Genomic DNA, 19261 nt, shown 5'->3' with positions numbered 1-19261 from the left:
TTTTTCCAGGAAACGTTACCTGGAGCCAAAGTAAGTGGAGGTCTTTCCAACTTGTCCTTTTCATTCCGAGGAATGGAAGCCATTCGAGAAGCAATGCATGGGGTTTTCCTTTACCATGCAATCAAGGTATAGTGGAACACCTGTTTACCTTTGACACCAGTTTTTACTTAGTGCAGGGGTTTACAGACTTCGGCTCACAAACTAACTCTGCCCTGCTTTATTCACAGAGTTCTGTGAATACAGTTTTATTAGAACAAAGTCACACACTCTCACTCGTATCCTGTCTATGGATGCTTTTATGCTACAGCAGCAAAGCTGAGTGGTTGCAACAGAAGCTATGGCCTACAGTATTTTCTATGTGGTTCTTCACAGAAAGAGTCACTGACTCCAATTTAGAGTATCCCTAGAAATCCTCATTTTTCTTTTTATTGCCCTTAGTTTGGTATGGACATGGGGATAGTGAATGCTGGAAGCCTTCCTGTGTATGATGACATCCACAAGGAACTTCTCCAGCTCTGTGAGGACCTCATCTGGAACAGAGACCCTGAGGCCACCGAGAAGCTCTTACAGTATGCCCAGGTAGGGAGAGGTGTTCCGATGGATGACTTTTCCTATCTTTGAATCTTTCATTCACTTAGTGTTATTAGACCTTCATTGTAGAATAGAAGCAAGGATCCAGCCATGTCTTTGAATCATTGAAGGCTTCTACAGAGAGTTCTAGAGAAGGTGTTTTCATTAGGGCAAGGAAGGAGAAGCAGGCCTTACCTATCTGCTTCAGTATTCTTAATTTATATTTCTTTAAGTTTATTTTAAAATGTAAAATTAATTTTTCTCATACCAAAGTAATACATATTAACTCTTGAAAATGTACAAAATACAGGTAAGCAAAAGAAGAAAATAAAAATTACTCATAATCCTACTACCCATTTTTTTTTTTTTTTTTTTTTTTTTTTGCGGTATGCGGGCCTCTCACTGTTGTGACCTCTCCTGTTGCGGAGCACAGGCTCTGGACGTGCAGGCTCAGCGGCTGTGGCTCATGGACCCAGCCGCTCCACGGCATGTGAGATCTTCCCGGACAGGGGCACGAACCTGTGTCCCCCACATCGCCAGGCGGATTCTCAACCACTGCACCACCAGGAAAGCCGTACTACCCATTTTTAAGCATTGAGATTTTGTTACAACCTTCTAGTCATGGTTTTGTTTTTTTTTTCAATATGAATATGTGCTAATAGGTGTGTCCACACACACACACGTACACGCACACTCACACATTTTTTGATAAAAATGTTAACTATATTCTCAATGCTTTTTTGATAACCCATTTGTTTAGCAGTATACTGGGAACATCTTTCCACTTTATTGGGTATTTTTCTACCTCATAATGTAAATTGGCTACATTGGACATTTTCTTGTGTGGCTATGTCATTACCTGGTTCCCATTGTTTTAGCTTTATATTTGTATTTTACCTGTTTATATTAGGATCTAGTCCAATTGTGGCACAGTTCTACAGATCAGGGCTTGAGGTCTGTACACATTTGATTTATAGACATGAGAATAATTTTAGTTAATCCAAAAATCAGTTCCTTGTTTCCGTTTATTATGTGTTCGGCAGTCCTAGGTGTATTAAGTATCTATTATGGGTGCTGCTTCCTAGAACTCAGTTTAAGGAAAGATGAGATCTTTACCTCAAGAAAACTTACTTTTTAATTTATTTCAGAAAGTGATAGCAAGAGAAGACATTTTTCTCACAAAGCACGTTGGGAAAGTGGTAGAATGCTTTTGTGTGTGTTGCCACCTGTGTTAATGTTTTCCATGTTAAATTCTGAATTCAACTCTGGCAGAACTGCTAACTTTTCCTCTTCCTTTGAAGAGTACTGAAATGTTCTGGAAGAAGGATAGGACAATTTAGGATTAACTGCATCCCTGATTTATTAGCCTCACGGGAGACAAGATTTAGATTTATGAAACTGCTCATGTTAGCCTTAGGTTCATTCAGCAAAGCTGAGTGGAGTTCAGACTCAGTGCCAGTGAGCACGTGACCCTCCTCTCAGTTCCTTGGGACGTTTCTGATTTCTCATGTGGACCCAGGACGGAATGTCTTGACTGTTGCAAATATAATCAAGTTCTGCTTCACAGCTCATTACATAAGAAACAGTGCCTAGCTTTCCTTCACTACTTCCATGATTGTTTCTACTCAGGTAGACAAAGTGCTTAGCCCAAGACGTGAGTGTGAAACACTATTCAGTTTTTGTCTTAGCCTGCCTTCAACTTAGCGGGGGATCCTTCATGAATCACTGACTAAAACAGGGTTCTGCTGAAGGCCAGAAGGGCATCATAGCTTCTATATCAGGAAGTTATACTAGAGCGTTCTTAATTAACCCATAAAGTGATGTGCTATTTCATCTTCTCCACTGTTCAGATGAGACAGCTCTCGCTTAGGAAAGGTAGGGCTCCGTAAGCCTATTCTCATGTACGGTTTTGCCGGTTTTGTATTTTATATCAGTCATTCTTTTCGGTCTTTGTTCACTTTCAGTATTTGCTTACAAGTTTTTGTTTCTCTATATCTTGCTGAGCTGTCGAGAGGTTTTGCCCCTGGGGCACAGCTGAAGATTAAGGGGGAAATCTTCATCACAATTGCAAGGGTTCAGGCTTCCCTGGTGGTGCAGTGGTTAAGAATCCGCCTGCCAAGGCAGGGGACATGGGTTCGAGCCCTGGTCCGGGAAGACCCCACACGCCACGGAGCAACTAAGCCTGTGTGCCACAACTACTGAGCCCGCATGCTGCAACTACTGGAGCCCACATGCCGCAACTACTGAAGCCCGCGCACCTAGATCCCGTGCTCCGCAACAAGAGAAGCCATTGCAATGAGAAGCCCATGCACCGCAACGAAGAGAGCCCCCACTCGCCGCAACTAGAGAAAGCCCGCGTGCAGCAAGGAAGACCCAATGCAGCCAAAAATAAATTAAGAAAAAAAAATTGCAAGGGTTCAACAATCCATTGTATAAAGAAGTACCTCCCTCTTCATGTAAGCACAAGGACTTATCACAAGCCATTGACCCCTCTGTCAAGTAGGCTGTCTACATTCAAGGTGACTTCTGTTACCAGTAAGGAATTAATAAACAAAACAGGTATGCTTTCATCACTGCCAGGAGTCGTCAGCTCTGTAGCCATTCCTCAGGATACACCCAGTGCAAAGGGAGCGTGAAAAGCAGGAATATTATGAGACAAATAAGGGTTGAGGAATTATTTTCTATATAAGAGAATGATTATTAATTTTTGTTATGAAATGATGAACTCTGCACCCAAGTTTCATCTGATAGATTATTCAATATTATTATTAAAAAGGGTGGAAAGAGTCCTGTCTCTGATCTTCCTAAGCTCTCTAATGGGCTTTATTGAAAAACAATTCCCCTGATTTGGTGCAGGCTAACTTGTGGCAAGTAAGTTCCAGGTGTCATGAGACCATGCAGTTCCTGTGGAGTTTGTTTATTAGGCAGTACTCTTTGGGCATGAACGGGGAGGATCTCTGCTCTGGGTGGGATGGCTCTTGAATGGCCTCAGATTGTGAGAATACACAGGTCCCCAACTTACGATGGTGCAAAAGCAGTAAGCACTCAATAGAAACCGTACTTTGAATTTTTGAATTTTGGTCTTTTCCCAGGCGAGCAATATGCAGTACCATCCTCTCTCCTGATGCTGGGCAGCGGCGATGAATCACAGCTCCCCGTCAGCCCGCCATCACGAGGGGAACAACCACTACACTTAAAACCACTCTGGACCCACACAGCCGTTCTGTTTTTCACTTCCAGGACAGTATTTTTTTTTTTTTTTTAGATTCCAAATATAAGTGAGATCATACAGTATTTGTCTTTCTGTGTTTGACTTATTTCACTTAGCATGATGCCCTCAGGGTCCATCCATGCTGTTTCAAATGGCAGAATCTCCTCTTTTTTATGTCCGAATAATATTCCATTGTATATACATACACCACACTTTCTATATCCATTCATTCACTGATGAACACTTAGGTTGTTTTCACATCTTGGCTATTGTAAATAATGCTGATATATATACATATATATATATATATATATATATATATATATTTTATTTTTTTATTTTTTTTTTTTTTTGCGGTACATGGGCCTCTCACTGTTGTGGCCTCTCCCGTTGCGGAGCACAGGCTCCGGACGCGCAGGCTCAGCGGCCATGGCTCACAGGCCCAGCCGCTCCGCGGCATGTGGGATGCTCCCGGACCGGGGCACGAACCCACGTCCCCTGCATCGGCAGGCGGACCCTCAACCACTGCGCCACCAGGGAAGCCCCTATATCTTTTTTTAATTGCCATCTTCTTTAAGGTTCTTCAGCATGCGAGAGAGGCATTGGTCTCTCGACATGTGACAAAGCCCTGCGTCATTCAGTTACCCCAGACCTCAACCCTGGAGCTCCCCCCAGGCCCTTCCTTCGTTCCTACCACACTGTCCATTATTTGATGCCTTTATGTTTGTCCTTTCCTCCTCTTCCTGTTCCTACTGCTGTAGTTCAGGCCTTCATCATGGACTGTTAAAATATCCTCCCCCTTCTAGGGTTCTCTTAAAAATACTACTTTGGTGGGAATTCCCTGGTGGTCCAGTTGTTAGGACTCAGTGCTTTCACTGCCAAGGGCCCGAGTTCAATGGGTGGGGAACTAAGATCCCACAAGCCATGTGGCCAAAAGAAAAAAATTTACTACTTTGAATGTTACTCTGCAGCTTCAGAACTTTGTATTGTGTCATTCCCCCACCTCCACCCCTACCACCACTGCCTGGAAGGTTAAGTCCAAACTCCAGAGCATGGATTTCTGGCACTCTGTGACTTGGCCTCTACTGTCCTGCCCAAACATTGCTCTGGAAAATCCGTTCTTGTTCAGGATTAAATCATTCAGCTAATATTTACCCAACTCTTGTTTTGTGCTTTGTGCTTTCTGTACTTAGAGGATCTAAGTAGTAAGAGAGATGTGCCCCTACAGAGCCTGCAACTTAGTGAGGCATGCAAAAGTGTGTAGAGGCATTTGTCATCGAGTGTGGTGGGTAAGTGCTGTGACAGGGCATGTATAGGATGCTCTAGACTGCTTAGGAAGGGCACTGAACCCAAAGGTAGAGGTGGTCAGGGAAAGCCTCCCAGAAATGCTGGGTCAGGTGAGACCTGAAAGCTCAATAGGAGTTAGCCAGGCTAATGTTTGGGGTTGGATTGTACTGGTATTCCCTGCCAGAGGAGGAGGATTTTCATCTAGCTGGGGCCTGGCATCTGGTAGGTGCTGAATAAATGTCAGGTGAACAGAAACGAAGTCCTGGGGGTGAAAGAGATGATGGAGAGTATAAGGAATTGAAATGTTCAAGATGGCTGAGCTCCTCAGGAGTAGCAGAAGATGAAGCTGGGAGGAAGTCAGGTCAGGGCATTGTATGGCGTGGAGAGGAATCGGTACCATATCTGGAGAGAAATAGGGAACTTACAGTGAATTTTTTCCCATGGGCGCAGTTTGATCAGGTTTGCATTTTGGAAAGCCCCCTCTGGCTACAGGGTGGAAGATGCATTGGAGACCAGGGTGATCCTGGGCTGTGGAGACCAGTTAGCTTGCTGCACTATGAAAATGGAAGTGGGGTAGAGAGAAAAATTGAGATGATGTAATCATTAGGACTAGGCGATTGATTGAATGTGAGGAATGGATGGAGAGTCAAGAGTGATACTGAGGCTTATGGTTTGGGCAACTAGTGCCATCAGTCAAGATGGAGGAAACAGATAATGTCATTCACCTTCCATACCATGATCATTGTGCTTTTGTCCCTTTGCTGAATCTGTCAGTTTCTTCGAAGTCTCTCTTCACCACTCCAGTTTGCGATGATACGCAAAATTCCTAGCCTCATCTGTGTCATCTCTTCATTCAGCCCTTGGCACGTGCTTTCTCTTTAGCTTACCTTTCTTTGTGTATTTCCACCTCCCTTATGATATGGCAAAGTCCCCGAGAGCACAGTCTGTGTCTTGCACCTCACAGTGTCCCCACCTCCGGGATGATTTCTGACTTAGCTTCATTACAGCCTCTCTGCACATATCTGTGGGTAGTGATGGTCCTTGTTGAGAACTTTAAAAGCTCATCAGATATGAGGTTTAGCTAGCTTCTCTTATTGTCCTGGAAATCTTTGGTCCTAAGATGCTATCTTTTAGGAAAAAAGGAAAGAAAAAAAATGGAGCCTCACTCTATCTCTCTACTAAGCATTCAAATCCTAGTGGTGATCATTTTGTGATTATAGAAATATTGAAGCACTATGCTGTGCACCAGGAACTAACATAGTGTTGTAGGTCGATTATGCTTTAAAAACAAACAAACTCGTAGAAAAAGAGATCAGATTTGTGATTACTAGAGGCAGGGATGGTGGGAGGGAAAATAGGGTAAAAGCAGTCAAAAGGTACAGAATTCCTCGTAAGATAAGTAAGTACTAGGGGTGTAATGTACAACATGATAAATATAATTAATGCTGCTGTATATTATATATGAAAGTTGTTAAGAGAATAACTCCTGAGAGTTCTCATCACAAGAAAAAATGTCTTTGTCTTTTTCTTTTATTTTGTATCTATATGAGATGATGGATGTTCACTAAACTTACTGTGGTAAACATTTCATGATGTATGTAAGTCAACTCATTACACTGTATACCTTAAACTTACACAGTGCTGTATGCCAATTCTATTTTAATAAAACTGGAAGGAAAAAATTTTTTAAAAAATAAAAGTTCAAATCCTAAAAGACTTCTCTCTTTCCGTCTCTCCTTACCTCAAACATTTACCGAGATCTTGATTCATGCTGGATACTCTACTAGGGCCTTGAAATGTAAGAGAAGAATAAAGCATAGTTTTTTTCTGCCCATTAGCTGAGTAAGTGACCTGTTGTATTATCTCTCTGTCCAAATTTCAATCCAGACTCAGGGCAAGGGAGGGAAGAAAGTCATCCAGACTGATGAGTGGAGGAATGGTCCCATCGAAGAACGCCTTGCATACGCTCTTGTGAAGGTGAGTGTGGGCTGGAGGCTGGGGTTCGTCCTGGGGGCTGATGATGTGGCTGGAAGGGAGGTGCTGACAGCAGCTGACAAAGGAGGTTCCCTGGACCACCCTGGGTGATTTTGCCCTCCACGCCCCCCCCCCACCCCAGCACTTTTGGTAGTATCTAGACATACTTTTGGTTGTCCCAACTGGGGGTGGAAGCTTTACTGGCATCCAGTGGCCAGGGGTGCTGCTGAACTGGCCATCCTACAATGCACAGGATAGTCCTGCACCACAGAGAATTATTCAGTCCAAACTGTCAGTAGTGCCGAGGTTGAGAAATGCTGTCTGAGACCAAGTTGCTGTTGTTTGGTCAACAAGCGAATCCTGGCTCTTCTGCTATAATTGGAATTTTAGGCCAGATAAATAATCTCTTGGCTTCAGTTTCCTCATTTGTGAGTCTGGAAAATTTCAGTTTTTTTTTTTGGCTGTGTTGGGTCTTTTGTTGCTGCGCACGGGTTTTCTCTAGTTGTGGTGAGCGGGGCCTACTCTTGGTTCGGTGCACGGGCTTCTCATTGCAGTGGCTTCTTGTTGCAGAGCACGGGCTCTAGGGCTTCAGTAGTTGTGGCTCATGGGCTTAGTTGATCCGTGGCACGTGGGATCTTCCCAGACCAGGGCTCGAACCCACGTCCCCTGCATTGGCAGGTGGATTCTTAACCACTGCGCCACCAGGGAAGCCCCAGAGTTCTTTTTTTGCCTCTAGAATTTAACTTTTAATTTCTTGGACTTTTGAGATTCACCTACTTCAGGTTGTGGAACTAGTCAGCCACCTCTAAGGATCCTTGAACTGGGGATGCTGGAGGATTAGGGCCTGACCAGTGAAGGCAGGACAAGTCAGTAGAAGCTTCATGGACTGAACTTCGTCTAAGTGTCCTGCCCATTGTTATTCCTCCCCCAACCCAGCCCTGTAACATTACAGTGAGAAAACATACTGTTTTCACAGGAGATATTTGTTAATATATAACCTGTTAAACCACTAGGAAAAAAAGTGTATTTTATTATGAATTTGAACTTAACATATTAGTACTCCTTCTGTCATTAATTTTTCACTTTTACTCAGTATTTACTTTATATCAATAAAGCCAGCTAAGCACCTTACACAGGTTATCTCATTTAATCCTCAGAATAACCACATGAGGTTGGTACTGTGTGATATATTAATCGAGGAAACTGAGCCTTAATGAATTGTCTAAATTAGTGTTAGGAGCCAGGGTTTGAACAGTCTGATTCCAAAACCCATAATCTTAAGTATTTCCATGATTTATTCTTTGTTGGCTATTTGAACTTAAGCCAAGTTTTTCTGTGATATTTTTCCTATTTTTTTTCGTGTGTGTAGGGCATTGAAAAATACATTATTGAGGACACTGAGGAAGCCAGATTAAACCAGGAAAAATATCCCCGACCTCTGAATATCATTGAAGGACCACTGATGAATGGCATGAAAATTGTTGGTGATCTTTTTGGAGCTGGAAAAATGTTTCTACCTCAGGTTGGCAAATGATGGGGGGAAATTTTCACAATTGAAAGAAAAAGCCTTTATTTTTTAATGCATAATAAGTTTGGGTATATTTCAATTTTGACAAGAGCTCAGGGGCATTGAGGTGTGATTCTGGTCATTCTTTCTCTAAATTCATTTTTAGGAGTAGTCGGGAAAAGTCCATCTAGGCTGGTGTGGAGGTTAGAGGTCATCTGGATATTCCCAGCATTCTAGTCTTCATGTTCTGGGCTTCTGTATCACTTCTTACCCTAACACCTGTCTCTCCTCCACCCCCAAATTAAAATAAAACCCAAGTTATACAGAGTGCATTAAGTCAGATAGAGAAAAACAAATACCGTATATTAACGCATATATGTGGAACCTAGAAAAATGGTACAGATGAACCGGTTTGCAAGGCAGAAATAGAGACACAGATGTAGAGAACAAACGTATGGACACCAAGCAGGGAAAGTGGCGGGGGTGTGGTGGTGGTGGGGTGAATTGGGAGATTGGGATTGACATGTATACACTAATATGTATAAAATGGATAACTAATGAGAACCTGCTATATAAAAATAAATTAAATTAAATAAAAAAATAAAACCCAAGATTAATGTAAAATTATCATATTAAGATTTGATTTGACCAGCCAGTGCTCATCCTTAAGGATGAATATTTTGAAAAAGTCATTACCATTTTAAATAGTGATATATATTAAATGATATATTTCAAGTAAAACCAGTACTCTTACTCTTATTTTGACTTACAGCAGCTACTGACCACATCAGTTAACAAGTCATGTTGAGCCTTCTGGGTTCGGGTCTGTGAGGCATACAAAAAATGAAAAGTCCCTGTTCTTTTTTTTTTTCTTTTTTAACTTCTTCTTAAAATTATAGTTGATTTTTAAAAAACTCATTCTACATTTAATTATTCATTGCCCACTTCCCCTGTTTCTTTCATAGCATTCATCTTTTCTTATAGCTTTATTGTTTTATAATTAATATACAATAAACTGCACGTATTTAAAGGATGCAGTTTGATAAGCTTTAACATGTCTGCACCTGTGAAACCATAACCACACTCAAAATAAGGAGCGTTCAGTTGTCCTGTCTTAGTCTCCCCCCGTCTGGGGCAGTTCCACAGTCTTTATTTTTCATGATGTTGACTTATTATTTTAACTTTTTATTTTCGAGTTAACTTTAGACTTACAGACAGGTTGCAGATGTGTATCCCTCACTCAACTTCTTACCCTAAAGTTAACATTTTCACTTGATCATAGTACAGTTATCAGAACCAGGAAGTTAACATTGGTATAATACTATTAACGAAAGACCTTATTCAGATTTCACCAGTGTTTCCGCTGCTGTTCTCTTTGTGTTCCACAACCCCACATTGCTTTTATCCTGCCTTTTCTAACAGTTCCTGAGTCTTTCCTTGTGACCTTGACTTTTGAAGAGTATAGTACAGTTTGATAACGGTAGCCTGTCCCTCAGTTTGAATTTGTCTGATGTTTTCTCATTTTTGGCAAGAATAACACAGTATAATGCTGTGCCCTTCTCGGTGGATCATATCAGGAGGCCCATCATGTTGCTGTGTCTCATTACTGGTGAGGTTAACTTTGATCATTTGGTTAATGGTGCCTGCTATGTTTCTCCACTGTAAATTTACTTGTGGGGAGCAAATATCCTGTTTCGCATCCTACTTCTACTCATGAATTTTAGCATACGTTGATGAATTTTATAAAAGGCCCTGTTCTTTTTTGTCTATTTAATAAATTTGACATGTTATGTTTTGTAAATTTAAAGTGCACAGTGATACATTTACATATTGTAATATGATTGCCATTGAAGCAATTTTTATCACACTTTATCATTATAGTACAATATTATTGTCTATATTCATTATACTGTGTGTTAGATCTCTGTGGCTTATTTACTTGTTACAAGTTTGTACCCTTAAACACCATCAGTCTTATCTTCCCATCCCTTATCCTTTGGTAACCACCATTTTACTCTCTGTTTTGTTTTGTTTTTTCTTTCCTGTTTGCCTTTTTCAGGTTCCCCATGTAAGTGATATCATACAGTACTTATCTATCTCTATCTGATTTATCTTGCTTAGTATAATGTACTCAAGGTCCATCTATGTTTTTTGCACATGGCAGGATATCCTCTTTTATCATGGCTGAATAATATTCCATTGTATATATATGTACCACATTTTTTTATCCGTTCATCTGTTGATGGGCGTTTGGGTTGTTTCCATATCTTGGCTACTATAAATAATGCTGTGATAAACATGGATGTGCAAATATCTTATCGAAATCCTGTTTTCATATCCTTTGGGTTTATACCCAGAAGTGGAATTGCTGGATTGTGTGGTAGACCTATTTTTAATTTTTTAAAGAACCTCCATATTGTTTTCCATATAGTTGGACTAATTTACATTCCCACCAACAGTGCATAAGAGTTCTCTTTTCACCACATCCTCACCAGCACCTGTTGTTTCTTGTCTTGATGATGGCCATTCTAATAGGTGTGAGGTGATAATCTCAGTGTGGTTTCGATGAGCATTTCCCTGATGATTAGTGGTGTTGAGCATCTTTTCATATGCCTACTGGCCATTTTGATATCCTCTTTGGAAAAATGTCTTTTTAGTTCTTCTGCCCACTTTTTAATTGGAATATTTGGTTTTTTGTTATGAAGTTGTGTTAGTTCTTTATATATTTTGGAAATTAATCGCTTATCCAATATATGTTTGCAAAATTCTTCTCCAATTCTGTAAGCTTTAAAAGGTCCTTTTTTGCATAAGCCTTAATTGTAAGTGAATTGTAACACTGGGGATTGAGAAGAGAAGGCTGACAAGGGGCTCTTGGAGGAGAAGCTTGACACCTGAAGGATGTATAGAACTTGGAGATGTGATGGAGGGCCTTCTAGGCAGAGAAAAAATAACGTGCAGAAGTTCAGAGGACAGAAACTGCAACATTTGGTTTCTAGCCTTGTTTTCCTTCTGCTCTACCTCATTCATTGACTTTGCTCACGGGGATCTCCTTTCTTACCCCACCCACTGTCATAAGTGGAATCCAGGGTGGCTGACCTGAGGACAAAGCATGCATAATAATTTGTTCTAAAATTTCACAAGTGGCCAGTAGCAATCATCCAGGTGTTCTGGTAAAGATGCCTGACTCTGTGTATTTACCCCAGGTTATAAAGTCAGCTCGGGTCATGAAGAAAGCCGTGGGTCACCTTATTCCCTTCATGGAAAAAGAGAGAGAAGAAACCAAAGAGCTTACTGGCACGATAGAAGACAAGGTGAGTCATTTTGTCCAAGCCTGTGGGCCCTGTGGGGATCGGCTCTGCACACTCTTACTGGGGTGTGGGTAGGGACCTAAGCCATCAGGCTTGGCTGTGTTTGTCATTGAAGATGAAAGGGAGGAATGATCCAGCTCTTTTACCAAATATCAGAATACCCTGGGATTTTTCCCATAAATGTGGCTTCATGAAATTTTTAATAGGAACATAATTTTTCAAACAAAGCCCATGATTTCAAGACAAAAGCAGTTTGTTCATTCATCTACTGACTATTTACAAAGCTCCTACTATGTGCCAGGTACTATGCTCAACACTGTAGCTAAAAAAGATTGGTCCCTACCCTTGAGATGCTGTTTAGTTTTGGAAAACCTCTTAACCTCTTAACTGAATATTTCCTGTGTGCTGGTCATGTTCTTGTCACCACTGCTGGATTCAGTTCCATTCTTGTTGGCTGTACCACCACAGTAAATCATTAAGCTTTTGACCTTGTTTAGCCCCCTGTGAAGCTCAGGCAGCTTTGGCCCCTAGGATTCTGAATTCTAAAATCGATCTGGGTTTGTGAATGGCTCTTGCATAGTGTTTATAAAAATCCCATTTGCCTTGTGTGCCTTTTTCTTTTCTTTTTCTCTTTTCTTCTTTTCTCCCTTCCTTCCTTCCTTCCTTCCTTCCTTCCTTCCTTCCTTCCTTCCTCCCTCCCTCCCTCCCTCCCTTCCTCCCTCCCTTCCTTTTTCTGAGGGAGGGAGTGCTGACAGTCTGGAGCAACAGTGTTGAAGCCCCCCTGCACTGGGCTGTTGTGGTCCTTCCCATTCTGACAGGACACGTGCGATTCACTGGCTCCTCCCTCTCCCTTTACTGCTAACAGCGAACGTTTATCAGGTTTTGGGGGTTAAGGATATGATCTTCAGCGATGGGACTGTTTTGTATTTGGACTTAAACTGTCCTTTGAGGTGATGGAATGCATGATCTTGGTTGAAGCCCCCTGAGCTAACCAGCTGGGCGGGCTTCCTTCGAGCTACTGGGGCTTACAGCTGCCTTCTCACAGAGGACGGGACTTGGCTTCTGGGTCCGTCTTTTTTTTTTTTTTGGCCATGCCACGCAGCATGTGGGATCCTAGTTCCCCGACCAGGGATCAGACCCACACCCCCTGCATTGGAAGCCTGGAGTCCTAACCACTGGACCAGCAGGGAAGTCCCCCGGGTCCATCTTTGAGGTTGCCTTGGTTGTATTGAATTGCTTTCTATGCTGACACCTGCCTGGCTTTGGAGAACTGGGTGATCTGCTCTGAAGTGACCACAGCGATGCTTAGCTGCTTGGCTTCCTCTCCAGGACCCTTACCAAGGTACCATTGTGCTGGCTACCGTTAAAGGCGACGTGCACGACATTGGCAAGAACATAGTTGGAGTAGTCCTTGGCTGCAATAATTTCAGGTAAGTTAAGACCCTTCGTTTTCACCCCCTTTCTTATTTAAAATAAAAACATTAACAGGGTAATTCTTTACTGGGTGCGAAGGGCAGGGTAGGGCAGTAGATGTTTGAGGTTATTTTTAATTTTTTTCTTCACTGTGTTTTCAAATTTTCTACATTGAACATACCTTTTCAAATGAAGGAAGTTAGTAATTATTCAATGTTGTATGTTCAGTAAGGACAAAAAGAATAGAAAAAACTATTCAAGCAGTGTCAGAACAACAAGAGGCCTCTGGGGATTTGACCTCCGGCCAGAGGCTAGAACATTGGGTCCCACCCCATGGCGTGAGCATATTTCCCTTTTCCTCTCAATGAACTGCCAGATTTTTAGAGCCAAGATCTTATTAAGACCTTAGCCAAATGGAGTCTTATAAGAAGGCTTTGACTGTACAGTTCTTTTTGCTTTGCTTAGAACAGAACCAGGCATGCCTCCTGGTGTTGATGAAGCTAGTTTTTGAATGTTGTATACAAGTAAAATCCCTTTCTTATATCTTTCATTATAGTTGAATGATTATTCAGCGCAAATTTATTTCTATGTGAGAGCTCATGACCCACAGTAAGAGCATGTTTTGCTCAGATTTAAACATATTCTTTGTAATGAAAAGCCTAATAATAACTAATGTCTTCTCTGGTCCATGTCCAACCAACAGTCTCTTTGAGTCATGGACTTCTTTCCAATATGCCTTTTTCTCTGTAGAGAAGAGAGACTTGACTGCAGCTACAGCTGGGCCCCCTTGGAGTTGTCTTTGCCCACTGTCAGATAATAATTACCCTCTAAGCCCCCTGCCTACTCTCAAAATGTTTATCCATGTCTGCGTTCAAGGCTAATTAAATGCAGCTAAGAACCACTCAGAAAGGCTGGAGATGGAGGAGCAGTGTCAGGGTGACACCTTCTTCCCTCTGACTGTCTTCACAGGCACTTCCGTTTGGCTGCCTGTTCACTGTCAAAGACTTAGCATTCTCTCCTGGTCCTGGAAATGAGGAATATTGTTCTTGGAATATATTAATTTTTTTTTTCCTTTTTGTGGTACACGGGCCTCTCACTGTTGTGGCCTCTCCAGTTGCGGAGCACAGGCTCCGGACACGCAGGCCCAGTGGCCATGGCTCACGGGCCCAGCCGCTCCGCGGCATGTGGGATCTTCCCAGACCGGGGCACAAACCCGTGTCCCCTGCATCGGCAGGAGGACTCTCAACCACTGCACCACCAGGGAAACCCTAATTTTTTTTTTTAAGGTAAAAATACTGGAGATACAGTGGAGGTTGTTATAATGAGATTTTACCTATAGGATAAGTATTTGGATGAGGAATAAGTATTTGGATGAGGTATTTGCTTCCTAAATTCTCTGACATTTCTTCTGTTGTCTCATCTTTTCAAACCCTATGTTGTTGGTTTCTATTTGCGTTCATCATAATTAGTTCAAATTCAGTTAGGCTGATAAATGTTTATAGATCATCTACTACATACCATGCATTGTATCAGAGACACCAAAGTGATTGAGTTGACTTTTCTCCATTCAAGAACTTTACTGTTTATCAGGCTAAAAAGCCAGAAACATATTTAGTGGTGATAGTGGGACAAGAACTATTAAAAAGGCAATTTGTAGGCAAACTCTCTACAGCAATTCTTGAGATATCATTGTCATGTGTTTATCATTTTTTATTATGAAAAATGGACAAGTAGCTGAAGGAATCATACCAGGAATGTTTTTTCCTCCAGTTAAAACATTTTAAGGGACTTCCCTGGTGGTGCAGTGGTTAAGAATCTGCCTGCCAATGCAGGGGACACGGGTTTGATCCCTGGTCCGGGAAGATCGCACATGCCGTGGAGCAACTAAGCCCGTGCGCCACAACTACTGAACCTGTGCTCTAGAGCCGGCGAGCCACAACTGCTGAAACCCATGCACCTAGAACCCATGCTCCGCAACAAGAGAAGCCACCACAATGAGAACCCTGCTCACCGCAACGAAGAGTAGCCCCCGCTCGCCGCACCTAGAGAAGGCCCAAGTGCAGCAACCAAGACCCAAAACAGTCAAAAAAAAAAAAAAGAGGCCAGGGAAAACTATGACCAGCACACCCAGTTCCTCTGGCTTGTGCACTGGGGTCCACTTATCTGGAGTAACTGGAGAAACATCTTCTGATGAAATTTTATTCTTTTTGCAAAAAAAAAAAAAAAGTTAATGTGCAAACTTTTTCTATCAGGTCAAACACCCCTTTGGGTCTTATGTCTTATAACACATAGACTCTTGACACTGGTGGGTTTAATGTTATGACATCAGCTAGTAGACAGGTGCCCCTGATAGCTGCTTTATGTAGTTAAATGTATGCTTTTGCCTGGGTATCCATGTTCCAGCTGATGCCTGGGTGAATCACCCAGCTAGTGAGTGAGTCTAGCAAACCATCCAGTACCAGATATTAATGCAACTTTCTCATTCCTGGTTCTTTGTCGTTGGTGCAGTAAATCTCATGAAGAGACGTGTTCTTTGTGGGGGAAAAAATAAGTAAAGAGGACTGAAAGTGATAGTTCTGTATAGACAGAAAACACATTTTTTATGGGGATGATGCAATAGAATTTGCAGATTTGAGAATTTAAATAGATCTGGGGATGTGTCCACCAAGAGTTTATTAATACCTAACATTTGTTTTCTGCTTCACAATTTATGTAGTGCTTTTATATAACTGATTTTTCTTTTTCTTTGTTTTTTGGTATTCCCTTCCTGATTCCTTCCTTCCTTCCTTCCTCCCTCCCTCCCTCCCTCTCTTTCTTTCTTTCTTTCTTTTTGATCATTCTTTCTTTTTATGGTTTTGATCATGCTTTGCCTGCATCAATCATTGTATTTCTCATTTTACACAGCTAGCAAGTGGCAGGCTGTACTTAGGGCTTCTGAATCCAAAAGCCGGGATTCTATGTTATGTCAGTTTAGCTTCCAGTATTTATTCCAGTTATAAACAACTTTAACTGTAATGTATAATATTAATATTCTAGTTAAATTCCTCTGAAGAAATAATTTAGAATATTTAAAAACATTTTTGATCAGATATTTGATTACATGAAAGTTGATTTTAGATATACTCTTTAATAATAATTATATAAAAAGACAAATGTGGACTTTTCCTATTTAACAGATAATGCACACTGTTTAACTGGGTAAGAAAAAGTAGGATATATTAACAGAAATGTTAAAATTAGATATACATCTAGTACTTTAAAAAATATGGATCTGATGAAACAGATAATGAGGCATATTTTCATTTTAACCAGTGGTTCTTAATATAATTGTCTAGTATGGGTAAATAATACGCAATATATGGCTAAGAGGGGGACACTTTGAAACTGTATAATGTTAGAGCTTTCAGCTGAGTGAGGAAAACGACTGTATCTAAGTCAAGGGCACACTAGAGACTTCTCCTAGCACCTCAACATGCTCTCTTTATAATTATTCGGAGGCTTTCAACTGTGTGTGTGTGTCTGTGTCTGTGTCTGTTGTTTTCCAGCTTAATTGAGATATAATTGACATATAACATTGTTTAAGGTGTAAAACGTGTTGATTTGATACACTTATATATTGCAGTATGATCACCACCATAGTGTTAGCTAACACCTCCATCACATCACATAATTACCATTTCTTGTTTGTGGTGAGCACATTAAGATCTACTTTCTTAACACTCTCAAGTATATCATACAGTATTGTTAACTCCATTCACAGTGCTGTGTATTATATCCCTAGAACTTATTCATCTTCCAACTGGAAGTTTGTACCCTTGGCCAACATCTCCCCATTTCACCACCCCTCAGCCCCTGGTAACACATGTCCTACTCTCTGTTTTTATGAGTTCAGCTTTTTTAGATTCCCCATGTAAGCATATCATACAGTATTTGTCTCTCTCTGTCTGACTTATTTCACTTAGCATAATGCCCTCATAGTCCATCCATGTCATAATGGCAGGATTTCCTTCTTTCTTATGGCTTCTTATGGTTCCATCGTATGCATGTATCACTCCTGCTTTATCCATTTATCTGTTCTTAACCACAGCTTGGAAACCTTAGTTGGGGCTGCAGACTTGTACGGTACTCCCATCTAGTGGTGGTATCTGTGAATTGCAGGATCAGAAGAAGCTGCCACCTTTAACTTTATTTCACATGACAGCAAATATGAGGCACCCTAAGTGGATGCAGATGCAAAGCTAGCTTTATATTCCATTTTAATTCCTTCTGGAGAGTAAAAGGGGCTTTATATATTACAATATTTATTTTCTAAATTATATGAATTCTTAAATAGTATTGGATGCTTTTGCTAAGGCATTTAGTGCAGCTTACATTTTTTTCTGTATTAGAAACCCAAATTAAATGCTTGCATTTACAGCTCTGTTATAAGCACTTTAGAAAGATGATTATAAAATACAAAATTTTCCATAACATCATTTTTTTAATATATAGATTTATTTTATTTATTTCTTTATTTTTGGCTGAGTTGGGTCTTCGTTGCTGCACTCGGGCTTTCTCTAGTTGCGCGAGTGGGGCCACTCTTCATCGCGGTGCACGGGCCTCTCACTGTCGCGGCCTCTCTTGTTGAGGAGCACAGGCTCCAGACGCACAGGCTCAGTAGTTGTGGCTCACGGGCCCAGTTGCTCCGCGGCATGTGGGATCTTCCCAGACCAGGGCTCGAACCCGGGTCCCCTGCATTGGCAGGCAGATTGTCAACCACTGCGTCACCAGGGAAGCCCCCATAACATCATTTTTATTTTCTTTAATCTCTCATATGGCAAAATATAAGAATGTGTATAAGAGGCCTACAGACATGGGGTATAGCTCAGAGTGCAGAAGGGAAACCAAGGGAAAGCCAAGGGCGGTGGAGAGCTATATGGGGGACGCAGGGAGTTGTAGTAAAGGGGAGAGAAAATGGGAAGAGATGGTGGGAAGAATGGCGGCTGCCACGGAAGGCAGGGATGGGATTGACCCAGGCTTCAGATCCTTTCCTTCAGCCAGGGTTCCCCAGGGCCCATTGTTTGTGATTCTGGACCTTCATAGTACTAGTTTCTGCCTGGGTGGCCCTCTATTTTCCTTCATCCAGCTAATACCTATGTATTTTTTCAAAATGCAGCTGGAATCACCCTCCTGGGGTGCTTCTAGTTGTTACCGAGATTAGATGGTCTCCCACAGCACACTGTAAATGCCTCCTCTGTGGCACTTGTCGCACCATATTCTAATTCAGAATATGAATTAGAATTCATATTCTAATGAACTCACATTAGAAACTGATTTCTCAACTCACACATGCTCAGAAACTGATCCCCTTCTTCTGGGGTGGGGCTGGGGAAACCAGATTGGTTTTCCCTGGTGGTGAGCAGCCTCCTTCCTGTATCCCAGTGCCATAAATACTACTTTCTATGCGTGGACAACGTTGGGAAGTGCTCCTCTAAACAGTGATATATTTGACTGTCGCCCAGCAAGACCTCTTAAGGCAGCCTAATACGCTGGAAGTTGAACTTGTACCCCAGTCCCCTGGCTCACTGTTTCCAGACCTCTTCTTACCTGCCTGACTGCCAGTTGTCACTCTCTTGCTGATTTCTCCTTCTCTGTGCGACCCCTGAACAGGGGAGTGCTCCGAGGCTCAGCCCTGGGACCTCTTCTCTGTCTGTCCTCACTACCTAGGTTAGTGCTTCTCGGACTGTAATGTGCCTTCTGACCATCTGGGATCTTGATAAAAGTCAGATCGGGTTAAAGTAGGTCTGGTCAGAGAGTCTTAGATCATCTCATTCAGTCTCATGACGTTTTTTTTCTTGCTCCTCTCCCCTTTCATCTCCGCTCCCCTTCCCCTCCTCTCTCCCCACCTTCCCTCCCCCTTTCTCCCCACCCTCCCCCCGCTTTTGGCAACTTACTTTTCTACATCTTTTACACACCGTCTGAAGACTTTTTAACACCATCTAATACGCTGTC

At 41.8% G+C, this 19261-nt stretch overlaps 1 protein-coding gene across 2 annotated transcripts in view; it reads left to right on the top strand.

Annotated features, from left to right (window-relative positions):
• Positions 1-19261, top strand: part of MTR (5-methyltetrahydrofolate-homocysteine methyltransferase) — a gene marked incomplete at its 3' end in the record, with an annotated part of 113483 nt that overhangs the window by 50216 nt on the left and 44006 nt on the right. For both annotated transcript variants that reach the window (XM_079707651.1, XM_079707650.1), the window contains exons 16-21: positions 10-126; positions 439-579; positions 6956-7045; positions 8412-8564; positions 11753-11860; positions 13187-13287. In XM_079707651.1, coding sequence (XP_079563777.1) covers positions 10-126; positions 439-579; positions 6956-7045; positions 8412-8564; positions 11753-11860; positions 13187-13287 — 710 coding nt within the window. The remainder of the gene's footprint in view (positions 1-9; positions 127-438; positions 580-6955; positions 7046-8411; positions 8565-11752; positions 11861-13186; positions 13288-19261) is intronic.

This window comes from Hyperoodon ampullatus (assembly GCF_949752795.1).
Source record: "Hyperoodon ampullatus genome assembly, chromosome: 1".
Lineage (NCBI taxonomy): Eukaryota > Metazoa > Chordata > Mammalia > Artiodactyla > Ziphiidae > Hyperoodon > Hyperoodon ampullatus.
This window is presented reverse-complemented; position numbering and strand designations above follow the sequence as displayed.